Source organism: Ixodes scapularis, unplaced genomic scaffold (genome assembly GCF_016920785.2).
Source record: "Ixodes scapularis isolate PalLabHiFi unplaced genomic scaffold, ASM1692078v2 PGA_scaffold0__279_contigs__length_252992795, whole genome shotgun sequence".
In the NCBI taxonomy this organism is placed as follows: domain Eukaryota; kingdom Metazoa; phylum Arthropoda; class Arachnida; order Ixodida; family Ixodidae; genus Ixodes; species Ixodes scapularis.
Window position 1 is genome coordinate 53136038 of NW_024609835.1, and position 19525 is coordinate 53155562.

Here is a 19525-nt window from a genome sequence, read left to right on the forward strand (position 1 = left end):
AGTGGCATTTTTTTATTGTTGTTTGAGAGTGGTCTGGCGGATTGAAGGTATGGAGGGCTGGGCGCTCGGCTGCGCGGAGTCTGGTTCGGTGTTGTGGGTTGCGTTACTGTCACTTCCCAGAGTTGACTCCAGCCTGGACCTCAGTCGCCAGCCTTGCCGTGAGACCGCGTCTTTCAAGGGACCAGTGTGGACTGCTCCCCTTCAAGATACACTTCCCAGCGGCGGAGGAGCTGTTGTGAAAACGGAAAAGCCCCGGACCAGACCCTCCCTATCTAATCCGTCCGGCAACAGTGAACTCATTGAGTAGCATCGCCACATGGCTCCGGTCGGCTTGCCCGGAAACGAGGTGAGAGGCGACTAGGGGGTGCCGTGGGACCACCGTGTTGGCGTTGCCCCACCTAGGCGCGGAGCTAAGCCGGACCCTTCTTTCTGGCTGCGTTGACGCTGGTCCGAAACGGGGTCAGCCGACTCAAGAACCGGGAGGATTACCGGGCCAGGATTCCGGGTGACGACGCGCCAGCTGCGGGACCTCCGTGAGGGTGGGATTATCCCCGGACGCCACCTGCGGATGATCCGGCCAAGCCCTTTCCCGTGCCTCAACGCTGTGTGATGGAGGTGTCAGCACTACCACGGCCAACGTCGTCACCCGGGCAAACACTGGACCCCTTGCTGTCGCCTCCTCGGCGCAGCTTTCGAGGGCAAGGGTGCCTCGGCGCCGGAGTGTAAAGTCCGGCCACAGCTGCAGTGTGTGCATGTGGGTGTGCGCGTGCTCAGGGGATGAGTGGAGGCGGGGCCTGAACATGATTTGTTGGCAGCTCGGCCACCATTGTCTGCCAGCCGCGAGAGTACCGAAGAGCGACCCTATAAAAGGGGCAAACAGAATGTCGCATCTGTGCTCTCGGACGTTGTAAATACTTTGTACATATGTATTAAACAAAGTTTCGTTGCGAGAGACCCTCCCGTCTCGTCATGTTCCTGGACGGGAGTCTGCCCGCTGCTCCTTTCCTGGCCTGGCCCTGCGTGACGCTACCCGGAGAACACCCTCGGTCCCAACAACTGGATGGCAGCGGCGGGATCGACTTCGCCGGACCATGACTTCTCGTGTGGGTGAGTGCCCGGCCCTCTCTTTCTCAATCTGCCAGACCCATTAGCTCTAAGTTTTGCCTGTGGGGGTTGGAGATAGTCGTTGTTAGAAGGACTGTGTGACCGTTCTGACGCGAGAATTTTGTGAGAAAGAGAGCCAACACAAGCTAGATCATGAGTCTCGAGGCATTCCGTTGGCACGAGTTAGTGCAGGTTAGTGCAGGTTAGTGCAGTGCAACAACGAACACATCATCAGTGAGTTAAACATAATTTAAAACCTGAGAGGACAGGACAAACAGATCCCCAGCCTTGTACTTTCGTCAAGCAAGGTTAAACCGTACGCTTTGGCCATTGTGAACCAGAAACGACCGGAATAAATCGTTAATTCCAAATGCCTTGTCAAAGCCCCAGAACGTTTCGTGCGTCCTCGAGCAAAACAGGTGCTGCTCGCGCTATGCCTCGCTTCCTTTCCCTGGGAAGTTAAGCCTACAAGAAGATATCGCCCCCGTTTGTTGGGAAAGTACACAATTAAGGAAGCTCGCGCAATTCCTCAACTGGCGACGCTTCTGCTAACAATTATCCGGGCCCATTGGATGACCATGCACAAAAACTTGGGCTCTTCGAATGTTTGGAAAAAATGCTCCTTGAAAGGAATGACCGAGAATAGGTCAACTATACTCGGCGACAAATTTTCATGGCAATGCAGTGGAGGGTACAGGCACGCCTTCCCTCTCCTATTTGAGAGCTGAATAAAGCTGTGCGCGGGCTCTCCTCTCCTCTGCATTGTCAAGAAAAGTTACCGAGTACAGTAAGTGCTTTTGGGAGAATAAAATTAGATTGCGTCTGGGGAAGGCGGAAGAAAAACGTTTCACGTGACGACTTCTTGTAAGAACGAGCTGCCATTGCCCGATTTAACCAACTGACACTGACTATAACTTCTAAATCAGGAAGACGAAAATATATCATCATTTTAGTAAGAAGCTTCACCATTGAATCAACAGCGAAACCGGCGCGACTGCCTTTCTGAGTCACATCTAAAGAAGCTATATTCATAATGTTTAACACTTATGTCGTGTGCGCCAGCAAAACCACTGTTCAGTATGGCTCACTTTGAGGCACATAAGGTTGTTGCAGTGTAAACAGGAAGATCTGAGTTTTTGTACATATAGACGTCACATCACTGCGGTGGCGCTGCTGTCGGCACTGTTCAGGCGCAACGCCTCGCTTTTCCCGCATTTCGTTGCTACACGCGCTGTGTGGGCAAACGAGGGCTTGTTTTGTAAACAGTGTGTGGTGCATACGGTAAATAAAGTGCGAATCAGGGTCACAAGCCAGGAAGTCGACTCGCACGGTGAAGCCTCCAGAGCGTCTCCATTATGACTCTGACTTCAATCAAGTGGCATGAACTTGTACTTCGTACTTTGTCTTTTGTTACCCGTGAAGAGATGTATCGGGGCTTCTCATGTACAACGCCACGCATGACAAGGCACTAGTCATGCGCAGTAACGCACTAGTCATGCGCAGTATGATAAATACCACCGACGTCCATTAAACTATGTACTTGTTGCTCTGCACACGATCCTGTCGACTGCCTCTTTATCGTCAATGATACAAAAATGAGCAGAAATTACTGCCTCAAGGTATTCAAAGGTAATCTCAAAGTAAATTCAAAGTAATTTCATTACTTTTGGAAAGTAATTATAATGTAATGTCATTACCTTTAGTCTGTGGTAATTTGCAATGTAACATTTTGCAGTTATCAGGAAAGTAATTAGTAATGTAATTTAATCACTTTTTGAAAGTAATTTTGCCATCTCTGTCGGGGGGCGGATGTACCTGGACCCCGGGGCTCTGGTGTCTCCGAGCTGGGTGTCGACGACACTGGTACCGGGAACGAAACTGGCACCGGTACTGGTGCACCTTCGAACGAGGTGTTAGAAGCTGAACCCTCAGTAGCCGTCTCTGTGCGGCTGAATGGCCAGCTGTTGTCTGGAGTATCCCAGGAGACAGGTTCTCCTCGGGCGCAGGTTCCACGATCTCTTCAGGAACTGTAGGCGGAGCTGCAGGCAGGGCTGCAGCTGGAACTGGGGGCTCTGGGGGCAAGGTACCTCTCCGTGGCCGGGACTGTGGCGCTCGGGGCGCCTAAGGCTGACGTATCGTTCCACGCCTCCGGTGGCCGGACTCGAACACAATGGGAAGGTTGCTAGGCCCCCCCCACGGTCGAGTAGTAGCCACCGGGGTCGACTCTCGGAGACACGGTCGAGGTGTCCAGGTTTCTTGCAGGAAAAACAGCAACAGTGCGCCGCCGGACAAAACTTCCTCGGGTGGCAGGGGCCACCGCAAAAACGGCACCGCCTTGGTGACGACGAAGTGCCACAGGTACCAGACGAGTTGGGGGACAGACTTGAATGCGCCGTACACGGTGGCTGCGGGACCTCAGCCTTGGTTAGATGTCCCGGAACTCCTGTTCTGGGAGCAGCAGCATCGATGCGGAAGCACTGGAGTGGTACCTCGGGCCGGAATTCGACATTGGCCGTAAAGTCTTGACGTCGATGGTCAGGCTGACGCTCCGGAAGATCATCGGGCGACGCCACGGTGTAGATGGTCGACCGGAACTCGTCGTAGTCCGGGAAGGTGACGCCTTGCACGGGAGTCCTTGTCGGACCAGGCTTTGCTTGACGACGGTAGTAGTCGTTGCGGGCAGAGGCCCGCCGCCCAACAGGAAAAGGCAGCTGTTGCTTGTAACGGTCGCCTCTTGGACGACTTCGGCAAACTTTGGCGAAGTGGCCCGCATGGCCACACAAGAAGCACGCAGCTCCGGATGCCGGGCAATCTTGCCGCACGTGGCTCTTGTGGCCACAAAAAAAAAAAAAGAAGCAAAACTCGCAGGACGAGCGCGCGCGAGCTCCTCAAACGTGCGGCGCGAACGCCGGCGGATGAATGGGGGAGGAGGTCTCAACTCGGCGACTCGACTCAACTTTTCCTAGAGAAGAAGTCCATATAGCTCTTTTCGTGACGTCTTTAAGGAAGGCCATCGGGGGCGCGCGTCGAAGCGAAGGCAACGCGCGTGGGTCGACCGTCGTAACACGTTTTTAGTCACGTACGCGTGTCATATTAGCTAAAATGAAAAGCCTTACATAGGCCGAAATTCTGCTCAGCAGAGCACCTGTGCGAAGTCCCGTTCAAAACGTTCATAGCACGAGATTCGAGTCTTAATAGCTGCCGTACAAACAATATATTACGATTTTTGTTGGTAGTTTCTGATAGACTACTATACTATATAACTGGGAACACAGAGAGAAGAAATAAAAAGAGGGGTTTTCAGAAAATCAACTCCAAACTTGCCAGTTTTTCGAAATGTTCGTATTTTAGGCACATGTAGCGCATTCTATGCTTATTGCAAAATATTGAAATTATACTCAAAAGAAAGAGGTTCTTTAGAGCTTTACGGTGATATAAAGATCATAAAACAATGTTCATTAGCTCACACAGTACAGCTTGCTGAACTTCGTCAAATATCGTCGTAGAGAGGCGGTTTCACAAATGAAAAAAAAAATTATTAAGAATGTTATGACTTAGACGCTTAATTAGCATAAAAAAACCTATGTCTAGAGTGTTCCCAAAAAGTTATATTGATATAGCTTCAAAAGTAGGCAAACGGGATGGAGTGAAATATGGAACCTCCGATAAGCTGGAAAAACGTCAGTTTCCACCATGGCCGCTTCAACGGGCCATAACTCTAAAAACAAAAATACGACAAAATTGATGTTTGCGTCTACTTTTATTATAGAAATTTCCCCAAAACATTTTTTTTTTCGTCAAAGTTAGAAATTTGACCCTAATTCCGTGCCAGAGTTGAGATCAAAATTACCCAGTTATGAATATGATTTCTTAAAAGAATATGGCTGCTGCCTTGATTTTAAGTGTCCCACAATAAAAGTAAAGGGATGATATATCAGCTCGTTCAGTCAACAAGCGAATATGACGAACGAATGTGCATCAATACTGAGCTTTAAGTCCACTTTGGTTTCATCGCAGACTGATATTATTACCTTGGCGATACGCGCGAACTTCGCTAAAGGAGATGTCATATGGAATATTGTTCTGGAGGTTACATTCTGTGAAATTCTTTCACAGCATATATTACGGACCGACTGGCATTGAAAGAAGACTTCACATACTTGAACCACGGTATGCGTCCGCAAGACGGGATCATTCTAAAAAAATGCCGAGGAATTTCGTTACAGCGCTGAGTGTTTTTCACTGTTATTTATTGTTCAAACCAGTAAAGAGTAGAATACACTTAGGAAAGAAATTGTATCTCTTAGTGATAATGATCTCTTCTATGATGAACTGCAAATCTGTATTCGCGATTAAAAATGTATGTTTTATTGTTGTTTCCGTTTATCTATGGCATGATGTTTTCTGTACCCCCCTGCATGATGCCCAACGGCGCTGCACGTATTCATGTAAATAAAAAGAAAAAAAAAAGATTCCGAGAACACTTGGAGTTCAGTAACAACTATGTCTCCTACCCACTTTGATTGGTTAGAAAAAACGTTTCACTTCTAAACGAAGTATTCCAATTCTAAATCATTTCGTGCTCTAAGCTTTACTCGGCTGCAAGCCCATCTAGTCGATCTCACAACAGATGAGCTGTCGATGTTCAAACCAAAACCAGATCGTCATTTCAAATATAACCTGAAATTTTTAATATTTCGAATGTTCTTTCAAATTACTTTCGAATAGTCGAAGATATGTAGTGCAGCTATATTACCTTCAGAGGTGTCCTAGCATGCTCCTGCAGTGCATGCCGTAATATCTTATCACACTCTAATGAGTCCTAGAGCAAGTAAATGACGAAATGTGAGGGCCGCATGTCTTTAACTTTCTACTCTTACCGAGCAGACGATACAACGATCAGTAAATGCCTTTATGCCTTGACTGGCTGAAGGTTCTATCGAAAGAGCGCGAAACGCCCGTTCACGTAACCATGCAGCTAAAACCATTACAGCGCACTTCTCTTTCTTCTTCCCGCAAACCCTTCAAAAGCGGCGAATCTCACGAATGTTTGGAAGAGCTATCGTTCCACTTTAATAAAGCTCCAGTACCGCCTTACTGACCAATTCTAACTACGGTTAATCTCTGTCATTGTTTCCGTACAGTATAGCAGCGCACTTTTCAACATGCCAATGCTCTTTCGTAAACACCGCATGAGGGAGGCGTGCCTTGATATACGAAATGATCATGAAGCATTCGCGCACATTTGTTTTTGCCAAGTTTGAGGATAATGAATTTAACATATGTAATGAACGCACTATTAAGAAGAAATATTTCTTGACCTATTCGGTGACCCAAGTCACCAGGCTCAATATAAAATTGACCGTAAAAGTCGACGCATCCATTTAGCAATCTAAACTTTTCGTCAAAGATGTATTTGACAGGTCGTTTTTTTCTTGTGAAATTACAGAGCGTAGCTGTCTCTTTGTAAAATATAGGGCCAAGAAACTTGCCAGAGTTAATGGCGAGCGACGACGCAGACGACCAAGTCCAGTAGCAGGGTGTGTTTGGCTTTCGTATTGATAGATGGTGCCACCTCCTTATCGTGACGGCTCTCGACCACCGTCGTTAATTATAATGACCATAATCTTTTTTGAAATGTGCCTTTGGTTAAAAAATAATTCCGGGGGATAAAAGCAATCTTTAAGGTAAAAAAAGAAACGCGTCTGCATAACGACGGCGCTTTTACTGCCGACGGATTTCGTCTGCCTGTCGTTTGCTTTCTTTCGCTGGTCGGCTGCACCTTCGGACACCGCTCCCGATGCAATCTATCAATACGAACGCCAAGCACACCCCTCTACGGGACTTCGTCGTCTGCCTCGCCACCCGCGGTATACCCTGGGAAGTTTCTTGGCCCTATTTTCTACATAAAAAGAGCTGCGCTTTGTAATTTTACAAGAAAAAAAATGACCTTTGATATACACCTTTGACGAAAAATATAGATAGCAAATGCGAGCGTCGATTTTCACGGTTCATATTAGATAGAACCTGATGACTTGAATTACTTTAAATATGCAGAAACGATGATATCTGCTGCAAATTGAACTTCTCAGCACGTTTTGGTTTTGTGGAGCTGTGAAATATTTTAGGTATTTATGTATTATGTATTTACATATTATGTAATATGTATGTATATTATGTATTTATGTATATTAGATTAATTATGTAATGTATATTGCCGCATACAGAAAACCTTTTTTGTGTAAAAGTAACAACGAAGAAGGAACACTTTGTGGCAGCGTGTACGTGCTTTATATATATATATATAAATGTTGGACGGATTCAATTTTTAATCCACCGGATAATCCGTACGAATGAAATAACAAAAATACCAAAAAAATAACCCGTTCATATTAGTAATCGAATAGCTGGGATTTGATGGTTGCTGACGTCAGCTTGTGGTATGAGTATAAAAACTAATTATGGGGGGGGGGGGGGGGGGGAACCAACATTTCTTAAATTATCTGTTAGAAAGGAGACCACTCTTCAGTATTATCCACATGGGATGTCAAAACTTTTTGTTCGACGCTAAAGGAGGAGTTACACATATTAACAGAGTGTTTTGACATCATGCCCGGAACTTCGGCCGTATAGCTTGTATTGAATGAATAATTTTGTTGATATTAAAGCAAAACACAAATAACTGTAGAATACGAAGCTTTTTTCTTCGACATCAGTTACTGTATTCGAACCGTCAACATCTGAGTGAACTTTTAAGATATAACAAAAGAGTCGATCCCTTTTAAAAAAAGTCTTCAATAAGACGTTTGTAGTTTAGCATCTAAAATTCAATGCGAAGGAGTATATTGCCGAAAAAACAAGTGGAAAGATGTGAAGCTTTCTCGATGATGAAGAATTCAAAACCTTTTCCTGGGACTCCAGCGAATTACTTATTTGAGGATTTTGTGAAATTTTTGTTTGCCCCGTCTTGGAGAATGAAGAAGTCTGCGGAGACGGAGTCATGGAATTTCCCCTGGAAGTAAAGGATGGATGGAGTACCTGATCAGACACAAGAAGTAGGCACGGTCAGCTAAAGAGAAATAAAGATTTCTCGAAAAAAGACGTATGCGTCAGCTGGGCAAGAGTAATTTATCAATTGCTCCAAGACAGCAAATATCTGGTATTATCATACACAACGTATGATGCACAAAGCATACGGGTACAACGAGACTCTGCTAAAGCCGAGAATGGGGGATTTGAACTCGCAGGTGTCCTTGTTTAAAAATGCTCCTTCTACAAAAATCAAGATATTCATTGCTCAATAAATACGTAATTATTAGTGATAACGTTTATAAGATATAAAAAATTATGTAACTTTGTGCTAGCTTAAGGGAATCGAAAATATGGAAAAAGCAAAAACGCCGAACTGATTAACGAACACCTATTGAGCAAATGCTAGTTGGGATAATAGTTCAAGAGAGAAACTAAAATACCAGTCTTCTTAGTGGTTTTATTAAAAGTTAGAAACAACTGGCTCTCAGCAATTCACAAAACAAAATCATTTACCCTAAGGTATTTTTTGCACTTGAGAAACAAAAAGAACAGCGTTCATTATAGAGGAGCTGGAAATTAATTAATTGGCATAGAATATCAGGCATATTGCTAAAAAAAAAACAGCAACTTACTTCTTTAGTAGGAATGGCCTCCACAGCTCGCAAATATTCCTCGATGGGTCCCGTCCAATTGTGTAGTTGCCGGGGCGAAGGTACGTTAGCTTAGAACTTCCCGCCTTGTACAACGGCCAGTCAATGCCAGAATCTGGGATTACTGGCTTTCTGCGTGGATAACACAATACGGAAGCATAAATTTAGTTTCACAAGAATGCTTTTTCGTAGAATAGTAAACTGGGATGAGATGCCTAAGCACGGCGACAGCTACCCCAATCTAAGTTTCATGTTATTATGCGTATTTAAAAAAAAAAAAAAAAAAGAAACGAAATGCATTTGTGGTGCGCAAGTTAGCTGTTGAACAACAACATTTTGAAACTATTCGAGACTGAGGAATGCGAAAGTTGACACCAAAAGTGGTGACAAGTGGACACCAAGAGCCTTGGTGTCAACTTTCGTATCCCTCAGTCTCGGGGTGCTTAACATTATAAAGTTGAAGTATACCAAACCAATTCAACATTGAAAACATACTTAATCGTGTTTATTCATGAATAAGCATAAGCAATTGTAATTATCTAGATTTTCCAGGCGGTGCATTCGGAATCAAACACCGGGCAGTGCGATCCGCAGACCGACGCCCATGCTTGGTACCAACGGCGCTGCGAAGGGGAGGCGGATAGGAACGAAATCAGCTGAACTAATTATGACTCAGCGGAGCCAGCGGTAGCGGGCGACCGTAGGCTCGCTGGGCTTGTTATCGCATGATAACGCGTAGCTCCCTACATGATGTCAAGACGCCGCTAACTAAAGGTAAAAAAAAAAATGAATTGATGTCATCTATGTTACGTAGAAGGCCGCGACAGTTCCACTGCATAATGCCTATATGCTTAGCCCCCCAGTGTAAAGTGAATATAAAGACTGGTAAAAAAGAGCCGTTTACAACTCCCTGTAACGCCGAATTGGAGCGCAGCTCTTGAGGAGGAGGAGGGAAGGGTACTGAGGGGAGGGTAGACTCCTCCTCCTCCTCCTCCTTCTCCTCCTCCTCCCCTCATTCTTTAATATGCTCCGGGGGGTCACCTGACCTCGGGGGAGGGGGTCACGTGACCTCGCGGGGGGGGGGGGGGGTGTCACGTGACCTCGGGGAGGGGGCCACGTGACCTGGGGGGCCACGTGATCTCGGGGGGTCACGTGACCTGGGAGGTCTCGTGACCGGGGGAGTCACGTGACTTGGGGGTCACGTGACCTGGGAGCAGACTTGTACCGTACGCATTACAAGTAATCAAATTACTTGTAATGGATTACTTTTTGGAGTAATTTTGTAATAAGTTGATTACTTTTATTAGGCAGTAATCACAAGAGTAATCTGATTACTTTTTGAAGTAATAAAATTACTGGTAACCGTTACAATTTGTGCACGGGACACCCCCCCCCCCCCTTCCCGCACACGCGTTTTTTTTTTTTTATGAAATGACAAAAATAAAGTTTGCTTTTTTTTTTCGAACGGGAAAAATAAAGATTTTTGCGGAGCTGTAGGAAACGAGGTCAATCTCTTTCCATGTACAATTTCTGTAGAATGTCAGTTTTTTTTTTTTTTTTTTTCCGAGCTGCGACTGGGAGTGGGAGCTTCAGGGAAGCCACAGTGCGTGACAAAGGCCATTCAGGGCGAAGTTTGAGGAAGCAGAATGTAGCTTTGTGAGTCCTTCGTACAAACTAGCCCCCTCACGCACACACACACAGAAATGAAAAAATTAAAAAAAAATCCTGCTTAGGGTATCTACTCGAAGCCCGTAGGAGAACCAGAACCGAAGAATGCCTAAAGCGGATGCAAAATATAACAAAGGCAGTTGAAATATTTCCCCATTTCCCGTACGTGGTCTTTGTGACAAGCAATGTTTCGAGTTGAGAAGTGGTCAGGGCGATCTCTTCTGCTAATGGATACTACACAAGATCCGTTTCAAATCCTGGAGCTGCTGCTCTTTTGCATAGACCGACACGCGGAGCGGCTCTGTTTACCAACACGGCCGGAAGGCCGCGCATGCGCGGTAGCTATGTGGGCAAAAGCGGCCCGGCTCTCCGTGCTTTCGCCATTGCGTTTTGTGATGTGCGCTCGTTGTTGACGTTGTAGGGACGCTTCTAGCTCTATTTTTGAGTCGTATTTCTGACAAGGTATGTCGTATGCTATGCCCGACTATTTGAGCTCGCTACCCGAGCCTGAACGGCAGCGGTATTGAAATAAACTGTGCGTGGACGGCGTTGCCTTCGGCGATCCGTACGCCGCAAACAAGACCTGCTGGACTTCCGACGTGAAAGTTACTGCCACCGAAGTCGACGGCTCACGTCGTCGTTTATTTAGTTTTTTCGCCAAGCCAGTTGACGGCCGACACGGTGCAGGTGTACAAGTCTCTCGAGGCCTACGATTACTTCGAGCAGGTGTCCGCACTGCCGGCGGGATCAGCAGACTGTGGGTCTGCGGAAGTGCATTTATTAATAAATAAATACACACAGCGTCTTAAAGTCAAGGTATGACAACAAGGCATGACAAGCAGCAACTATTTTGCTCGTTACTACTTCCCAAGTCTTAAAAAAATTACACATAAATTTTTTCCGTGTTTTTAGGCGTCAAGCCATGCTTTTCTTTGCGTTTCTTCTCGTGAGTATTTAGGTGAAACCGTAAAAAGAAATAAAGTAATTATGTTCCGTTTCTGCCTGAACATAATGTGTTTTTATATATGAGCTTATGCATACTAGTGTCGTCAAAACCGTAAAACGTGTAAAATAATAATTTAAAAAGTAACGCAGCAGTAACGTGCGTTACTTTTTATCGGTAGCGGTAACGTGTTCCTTTTATTCGTAGGTAACTAGCTTAGTAACGCGTACCTTTTATTTGCAAGTCACGAGTAACGTATTTCGTTACTTTTTTTCGGTAACGCCTACAACACTGCCGTTCTGTCGCCGATGCCCTTCTGCTGGGTAGCACGCGTAGCGAGCCTCGGACGAGCGCTTGGTGGGTGCTTTGTGTTCGAACACTGTGGAAACAAAATCCGGGTGGTCTTGATCAGACAGCGGTTTCCCTGCGCATAAGCAAACCTCGGGACGGAGATCGAAATGGAAGCCGCACTTGCCTTCAAGAAAGTGATTGCCGCACAAATGGTCGTTCCCGCGAGGCGAACATTCTTTTCGATCCACGAATATTACCCACCTTCTATGCCTTTCAGAGTCTGCCGGGAACTTGTGGAAACTCACTCCGCTACTTTTCTTGTGCATTTCGGTGCAATTAACGGCAACACAGCTTCGCGGCATGTTGAAACGCTATGACGGCCATGCGAAACGTGCGTGCTTTTACCCACACCACCCGGCTCCGGCGCGATCGCAGCGCCGCCGCAGCTCCGTGACGTCAAGCCCGCGTGTCGGTCTATAACATGCGAGCTCATCCACATGTGAATAATAAAATTAGCGACGCAAACTTTGAGTGACAACCCTTGCTCAAGCTTAACAAGATCTAGAACCCCCTCCGCTCCCCCCCCCCCCCCCCCCCCCCCCACACACACACTGGCGAACGCCCAAATCATTAAACTTCTTCAAACGAATTCTATGCTTGTGTCCGCATTGTGAAGGTGCATCCAACGACCACGAAGAGGGAGCCAGTTTTTCTTCTGCAATACTTGTGCAAATGTGAAATATAGGTTGGAAGTAGTTCATTGTTATGAGCGCTAAAGATGTGTCTTCACACAATAAAATAATCGGAAAAGTAACTGTTACTTCTTTAAGTAATGTCCAATTACTTTTGCCGTCGAGTAATCAAGCAATCTAATCGAATACTTTTTAGCCAAGAGTAATAGTAATTGTAATCGATTACTTTTTATAGTAACGTGTACAAGACTGCCTGGGAGGTCACGTGACCTAGGGGGTCACGCGACCTTGGGGTGACCTTAGGAGGGGTCACGTGACCCCGGGGTGACCTTGAGAGGGGTCACGTGTCCTGGGGGTCACGTGACCTTGGGATGACCTTGGTTACGCCGACGGCGACGGCGACGCCGACGCCGCTCAAGCCGGAAACGAGCCCCTAAGAGCTGCGCTCTAAAAAGAATGAAACACGTTTACAACCTCTTGAAACGCCGATTTAGAGCGTAGCTCTTGAGGAGGAGGAGGGAAGGGTACACCCCTCCTTCTCATCCGTGCCCTCTCCTCCTCCCCTCCTTCTTCTTCCTTTACGCGCGAAACGCGCGTCGTCACGCGACGTTCCGGCGCAGGGCAGAAACCTCACGTGACGTTTCGGTTGGAGTCACGGTGACGTTTCGAAACGTGACTTCCACCGAAACGTCACGGTGAAGTTTCGTCACGGTGACGTTTCGACACGGTGACGTTTCGTCACGGTGACGTTTCGACACGGTGAGGTCACTCGCGCCGAAATGTCGCGCGACATTTCGGCGTGGTGCCTAAACGTCACCGTGATGTAATATTGGACGTTTCCCATAATGCACCGCGCGGTTATGCCGACGCCGCTCATGCCGGAAACGGGTACCTAAGAGCTGCGCTCTATAAAACATCTCTAAGGTTGTGTTTATCGTTTTTATAAACCCAGGGAACCCATGAGTGTGTCGTGACTGCAACGGATCCGATTTAAGCAAAAGCATCCAGTAACCAAGTATTGCAAGTCATAATAACGTACGTATGATCCCCGGACGACGCGTTGTGTGTTTCCCAGGCTTATTAGGACGATCAAGACGAGTATATTTTTATTTTGGGATTTATTTCGCGGAATGCCTTTCGCCTACTACAATCCTGAAAGGGAAATTAAACAGGTAATTAAAAAAAAAACGAGTTGGAGATGATTTTTGCAGTATTTCTATCACCGTGAACTTGCATATTACATTCGTTATCCTTAAACGAAGTATCTAAACTCGAAAATGCACGGAAAACCTCCGACCAGTCGTTATGTCACAAAAAATATATTTCGGCCGCCAAGCGCGTGTCGCTCATTTGAGCAGCGCGTGCAGTTCCAATCTTGCCAGGTATGTTCCCCCGCACTGACACCAATCGTGACGTCTTATTCTCATTTTTCTGAGAATAGTAAGAGTGCGTGTTCATAGCTTTGATAGCCGCTGACGATGCGCGAGAGGGGAGATTCCGGCAACTCCTTTTAAGGCGTAACGCTTGTGGGCAACCTGGGGATCCAAATCGTTGGCCCAGGTTGCCCATCTGCCAAATCGTCAGAGGTCATTTCCTCCGCGAGCGGCGCCCCGCCGCTGATAAAAGGCCGTCGTCGCAGCGTATGCGCAGGGGCTCATGGGATCGCGGCGCCGGCGATGACGGTGAATAAATGGCTACGTGTTGTTGAACCAGTGCGTCGTGTCATCCTACGAGTCGGGTACCAGCAAGGGCGTTGCGTGCGTGTGAGAAGGCTTGGGCTAACACTAGTGGTAGTTAGCTTGCGTAAGGTGAGAAACATTTTAACCAGATATCGTCGCATATATCGTTGCTTTATATAGAACCTGGATGACGACTTTGACACGAAGTCACTATAATGTAAATATTATATTGTACAAGGGTATGATTGCTTAATAATTATTGAAAAACATTTCGCTTACCACTTTCTCTAGAATCCCGAATTACCTATAAACTATGATGTCTTCCACCCGTAAAAACAATGCTAATTTTTGTAATTTATGGTAAGACGCACTTCATCAGCCATAGTAAACAGAAAACTTAGAAGGAAGGTCTAAGCGTCAACCTAGAAGCCACCAAATCAACATAGTTTATAAGACATCATGAAGCAAACTGACCGGCGTTGAAAGAAACTACTAACTACAGCGTGCCCACAAATCTGCATGAAGCGTTTAAAGTGACCACATAAATTGGCCTGGTAACGTATCGCGTATAAATCGGGCACCGCATGGTGGCGTATCGCGCTACGAATTACCATAGAGGTGACCGAATGTGGTGGAAGCATTGCACCAAATTTTAAACAATATACGTACCTGGTTAAGAAGCACAAAAAATTGAACTATAGTTTCTACTCACACACCCTTTGACTGGCGCAACAACCGACAGATTGCGGTAGAGGTCTCTGACCAGGCTTACCGCCCGGTGGCGTCAAAAGCAGACGATGTTTATAATGAAAAACAAAACGCTCTCAATAAACCACATTAACTGCACAAAAACAAATAAAATCGATGGTTCGTTGAGTAATTTCCGCTATCTGACATCTGCTTTTGGTACCAACGGACGATAAGGTTGCGCCGGGGCCGCTGCCGCCAATGTGCCGGTTATTTCGACTGTCAGAGGGTACGTGGAAAGCAGACGGGCGCCATAGGTAAGTTTGTTCTTTGAAAATTTCATGCGATGTTTCCACCACCTACGGGCACCTCTGTAGTACGTAATGAAGCCTATTTATGCGGTCACTTTAAAGGTTTCATCCAGATTAGTGTGCACGCTGTAGTTCAGTAATGACGCGGACATGAATCACTTACCCGTTCCTAATGAAAGAGTTCCAGGCACTGACGAGCTGCGTCATGAAGGTCCCTTCTTCTGCCGTGTACGTTGCATTTGAGAATTTTTTCCTTAAGTACTCTCCTAGTTCTTTCGTGTGATAAGTTTTGTCTTTCAAAAACGGCAAGGATCCAGATGTGAACAGCAGATCGTCTCCGTGCACAACGCCCATCCACTCTGGCCACACAGTAAAACTCGGCCGATGCGCAAACATGTATCTGTAGGTGCTTATTCCTTGCTGCGAAGCGAGGTCGGCGAAGAGCTTGGTCGGACAGTTAAAAACAACATCTCCGAAAATTCTGCTAATTATATCTCCGACGCTTCGGCTGTCATGCTCGACATCGTAATCACCGAAGTAAGAACGAACAATCTCTCGTGCACGTGAAACCGGGATGTCAAAGGCAGGTGCCAGGGCAACTGTGACTGCAAGACGATAGTCTCCTTCCAACAGGGGTTTAAGTGCCGGGAACGTGTATTGTAGGTTATCGAAAAACAATGTCCCTTCGTTTAGAATGGTTCCAATAAAAAGCTCTTTGGAATCAAGGTGTTTCCAGGTTTCTTCCATAAGTGGATGGTAAGGTAGGAAGTCACCTCCATGTACTGGAGCAAAGATTTGTTGAACAAGGTCCAGTGACTTCAAGGTTTTGTAGATGAACGCTGCGTCCAGTTTTCTTAAGCACTCAATCACATCTCTACGTTGGTCTTCCAAGGATTTTTTTAAGTTATAACATCCAAGAGCGCTTGCCACCGCAGAAAATTTTCCAGTACCTTTGTAAGTTATTCCGAAGATTATGGAGAGTGGCGTGCCACTTTCCATGATGATCCGTTTGAAAAGGCCCTTACTGTGAGGCGAAACAGCGTGCATTCCTGCAGATATTCCCCCCGCACTGTGACCCTTAATCGTGACGTCATCTCGATCACCCCCAAAGTATTCAATATTTCTTTGAACCCATTTAAGCACCAAATTCTGGTCCCAAAGTCCCATGTTACCAGGCAGTTCTGGAGTCTCCAAGGACAAAAAGCCGAAAAATCCTAGGCGATAGTTGAAACTTACGTAGACAACATCTGTCAGAGCCACGAAGTTTGCCGCATCGTAAAAAAACAACGCTGAGTCGCCCCACTGGAAGGCCCCTCCTTGAATAAAAACAACGACTGGTCGTTTCTTGTCACACGATTCAAAGTTTGAACAGTTCGAAGTCTTTCGCCAGACGTTGAGGTAGAGGCAGTCCTCTGAGGAATCGGAGTAGTCCGATTCTGCGTCCCCCATAAATTGGACGTTCTGCTGCCAACACGGCGTTGGCTTTCTTGTAGCGTTGTACGTTCCGATCCAAGGTTTGAGTGCATGAGGCTTTCTGAAGCGAAGATCTCCAACGGGTGGTTCCGCGTACGGGATTCCCAAGAAAGCGTCCACCAGTCGGTTGCCGACTGTGATACGTACACCAGCGACGAGCCCAGAATCCGTGCGAACAATGGGATCTTCAGCTGCCACTGGTTTTGAAGAGCCCACGGAGCACACTGTCACGCACAAGATGAACAGATGAATGCCTGCTCTAAGCAGTACGGTTCGACAAACTTTCCCCATCAGTTCACCCATTGGTAAAACATGCGAAATTTCTCTTTCGAGATTGGCGGTACTCGAAACACTTCCGTCTAAATCAGACTGAGCGAAGCTCGGCTCACAGAGAGCGTTTTATGTCTTGTTTTTGATTTCGGTTTGATGCGATCCTCCTTGCTTTACGAAGCCAAGGATTTCCTTCCTTCTTGGCGGCACGTGCACAGCCTCATTAAGTGCGCCATGACCGTCCCGCCTGATATGTTTACATTGAGGTAGCATAATTTTGTTTCGAGGTTCAGTTTTCCTGCGAGGAGTGTGTGTAAAGGACTCGTGATAACCTGCTGGGCTTCTCCACGTGCGGGAGGTCTCTTGTTTTGCGGTGCGTCTTAGGCTCTTTGGATTTTGTTTCGTTTATTTTCTGAGGGGGAGAGCGTCGTGTTTAAAAGCATCCTGTCCCCCGTTACGTTTTTTTGTGTTTTGTTGTTTTCGTTAGGAGATCTCTTGCTGCCTGGCGTATCGGGTTGCAACCGAAGTGCTTTGGCGAGGCGCCGGGCTAGCGGCGATCATGATTGTTGGGACTAGGGATTTGTCACGTCGTGTCCGCTGAAAACTTGACCAATGTTGACGCCGTCTTTGGCGCTCATTGAACGGTCGACATCATGGGACTTCGGCAGATTATAAAAGATTGGTTGGCGATTCTAGGAGGCCAAGGAGGAGCCTTCAAATGCCCGAGAGGGGGGTGAGAAAGAGCGATTTTTACCTGTTTCGTACAATTTTGACATTGGTCCAGAAAATGAAAATTTCCTCTGCTGTCTTCAAAGAACTTGTGCGTAGTTTTAACATATCAATAAATCGTTTGTACTCGACCTCGACCAAGCGTCCATCGCCCCCTGGGTATCTCAACGACTGACAGCCCGCACCATAACGAGGGACCAACAAACATCTAACATCAACGACCCTTCACTGTGCGGTTCTATAAATGTCAAGTGCAATCTGTATGTATTTCTAATTTAATACATCATTCTACACTGGGTATTTTACGTATCTATTTGAAACGTATCGCGAAGCGTACTTTGTGAAAGGTTTTAAAAATGTAAAAAAATATATAGCATGCCTTTCGCCTTCCTTCTCACTACGTAAAACTATGCCCTGAAAAAGTTCAATGAGTTTTGTCACGCATGAGCGACCCTTTATAAAACCATGCTGAGTACACAAAAAGTAGCTCTTTGAATCTAGGTATTTTAAAACAAGATTATACAAAACGTTCTCCCAAATGTTTACAAGAAATACTACACAGTGAAATGGGGCGATAATTTTCTACGTTTTGTTTAGACCCATGTTTGGTAGCTGGTGTCAAGTACTCCAGTTTTAATACATGTGGAAGGTTCTTCTTTCTACTTTGTGCGTTAATACCTCAATTTGGCAGGTTTATCTTTTCTAATGATTTCTAAAAAACGAAATATTTAAGTAGCGGGACAGAGCTAATATTAAAAACTCGATACATAAATTGACGGTTTTTACTGCCTTCTTAACATAAGGTCTTCTCAAATTTCGTTGTGGCTTCTTTAATCCATGACACTCTTTCTAATCTCTAACCATGACAGCTCTCCTAAACAAAAAAATGTCATAAGACTGACTTTTTTCCCTGAAGGGGGCTAACCAGAATTTCTGACGTTAGAGGCAGGGGTAAAGAGAAAAGATTTCCGCTTGCTCTACTTAATTTTGCTGCAGTGCCTTCGCAGAGCTGTAAAGCATTATCTTCTTTATATTTCCAAAACTCTTAAGTATTGAGTTCTTAAAGTTTTTATAGCTTATATTTAGATTTTCAAGCTACTATGAAGCAGAAGAGAATTGGTGGGTTTTATACTCTAAAAAACCACGCCAACGTCGATACATCAGCTTTTCTTCACAGCAGCAGTCATCAAAGCATTTTCACGTATTGCTTTTGAACGTATATATTTCTCCCGAACGTATTTGTTCGACTACTCCCCCCCCCCCCCCCTCCCTCCCAATTTGGGCAAGCATTCTTGCAAAACATTTCAGGAAGCATTTATACAGTACTGTAAAGGGACCGTAAAAAGAAGCCTCCATATATTAAACAAAATAAAAAAGAAAACGTACCCCTGTGGTTTTGAAATTACCTTTATTGTAGACGTACACTTTCTACAAATTTTTGGTTCACGAGATAGCTGAGGTAATGTTAACCAGGCGGCGACTTTTGTTGTTGCGACTAATTTTTGAAAAGACGGTCACATTATAAACAATTTCAATCTTGCACAGAAGTTAACCAAAAACATTTTCGCGTCTCGTTCGCTTTAAAACGGATTGCTCAAAGTCATCGGTTGCTAAATTATCTTCAAATCCAACATAAATTGCTCCAGGTGTCTCTAAATTGCCATCGCAATGGCATTTAAGTTTTAGCATGACCCCTAGCTAGAACCAAAAATTATAAAATACATTAGCAAATTTTAGTAAATTAGTCCATTTATCATGCAAAGTATTCGCTCATCTGTCTGCCAAACCTTATAAATATATGGTAAGGACCGACATGATAACCTGGTAGCGGGGAAAAAACGAAATAAAAAAACGGCACAAAGCTTGGACCACACCTGTCTAACTCAGACCCCTTTAAGAAAAAATATGTTTGAAATAAAATCAAGATCCCTGTATAATAGAGCACAAAGCATCCCATGCTGAAGTTTTAATATGGACCGCAAAAGTGTGTATCTTC

General features: G+C 45.6%; 1 protein-coding gene across 1 annotated transcript; it reads right to left on the reverse strand.

Moving 5' to 3' along the window:
• Window positions 1–8764: 8764 nt before the first annotated feature.
• LOC120843058 (acetylcholinesterase-1-like) lies at window positions 8765–16833 on the reverse strand. Its single transcript, XM_042291909.1, has 2 exons — window positions 15221–16833; window positions 8765–8918 (listed from the first exon to the last, which is right to left on the reverse strand). The coding sequence occupies exons 1-2, from the start codon at window positions 16831–16833 to the stop codon at window positions 8765–8767; spliced, it is 1767 nt and encodes a 588-aa protein (XP_042147843.1).
• Window positions 16834–19525: the final 2692 nt, after the last annotated feature.

Coding starts and splice junctions, on each gene's coding strand:
- LOC120843058 (XM_042291909.1), bottom strand. CDS start 16,833: ATGGGTGAACTGATGGGGAAAGTTTGTCGAACCGTACTGCTTAGAGCA. Junction 8,919..15,220: donor AACTCTTTCATTAGGAACGG/GTAAGTGATTCA, acceptor TTATCCACGCAG/AAAGCCAGTAATCCCAGATT.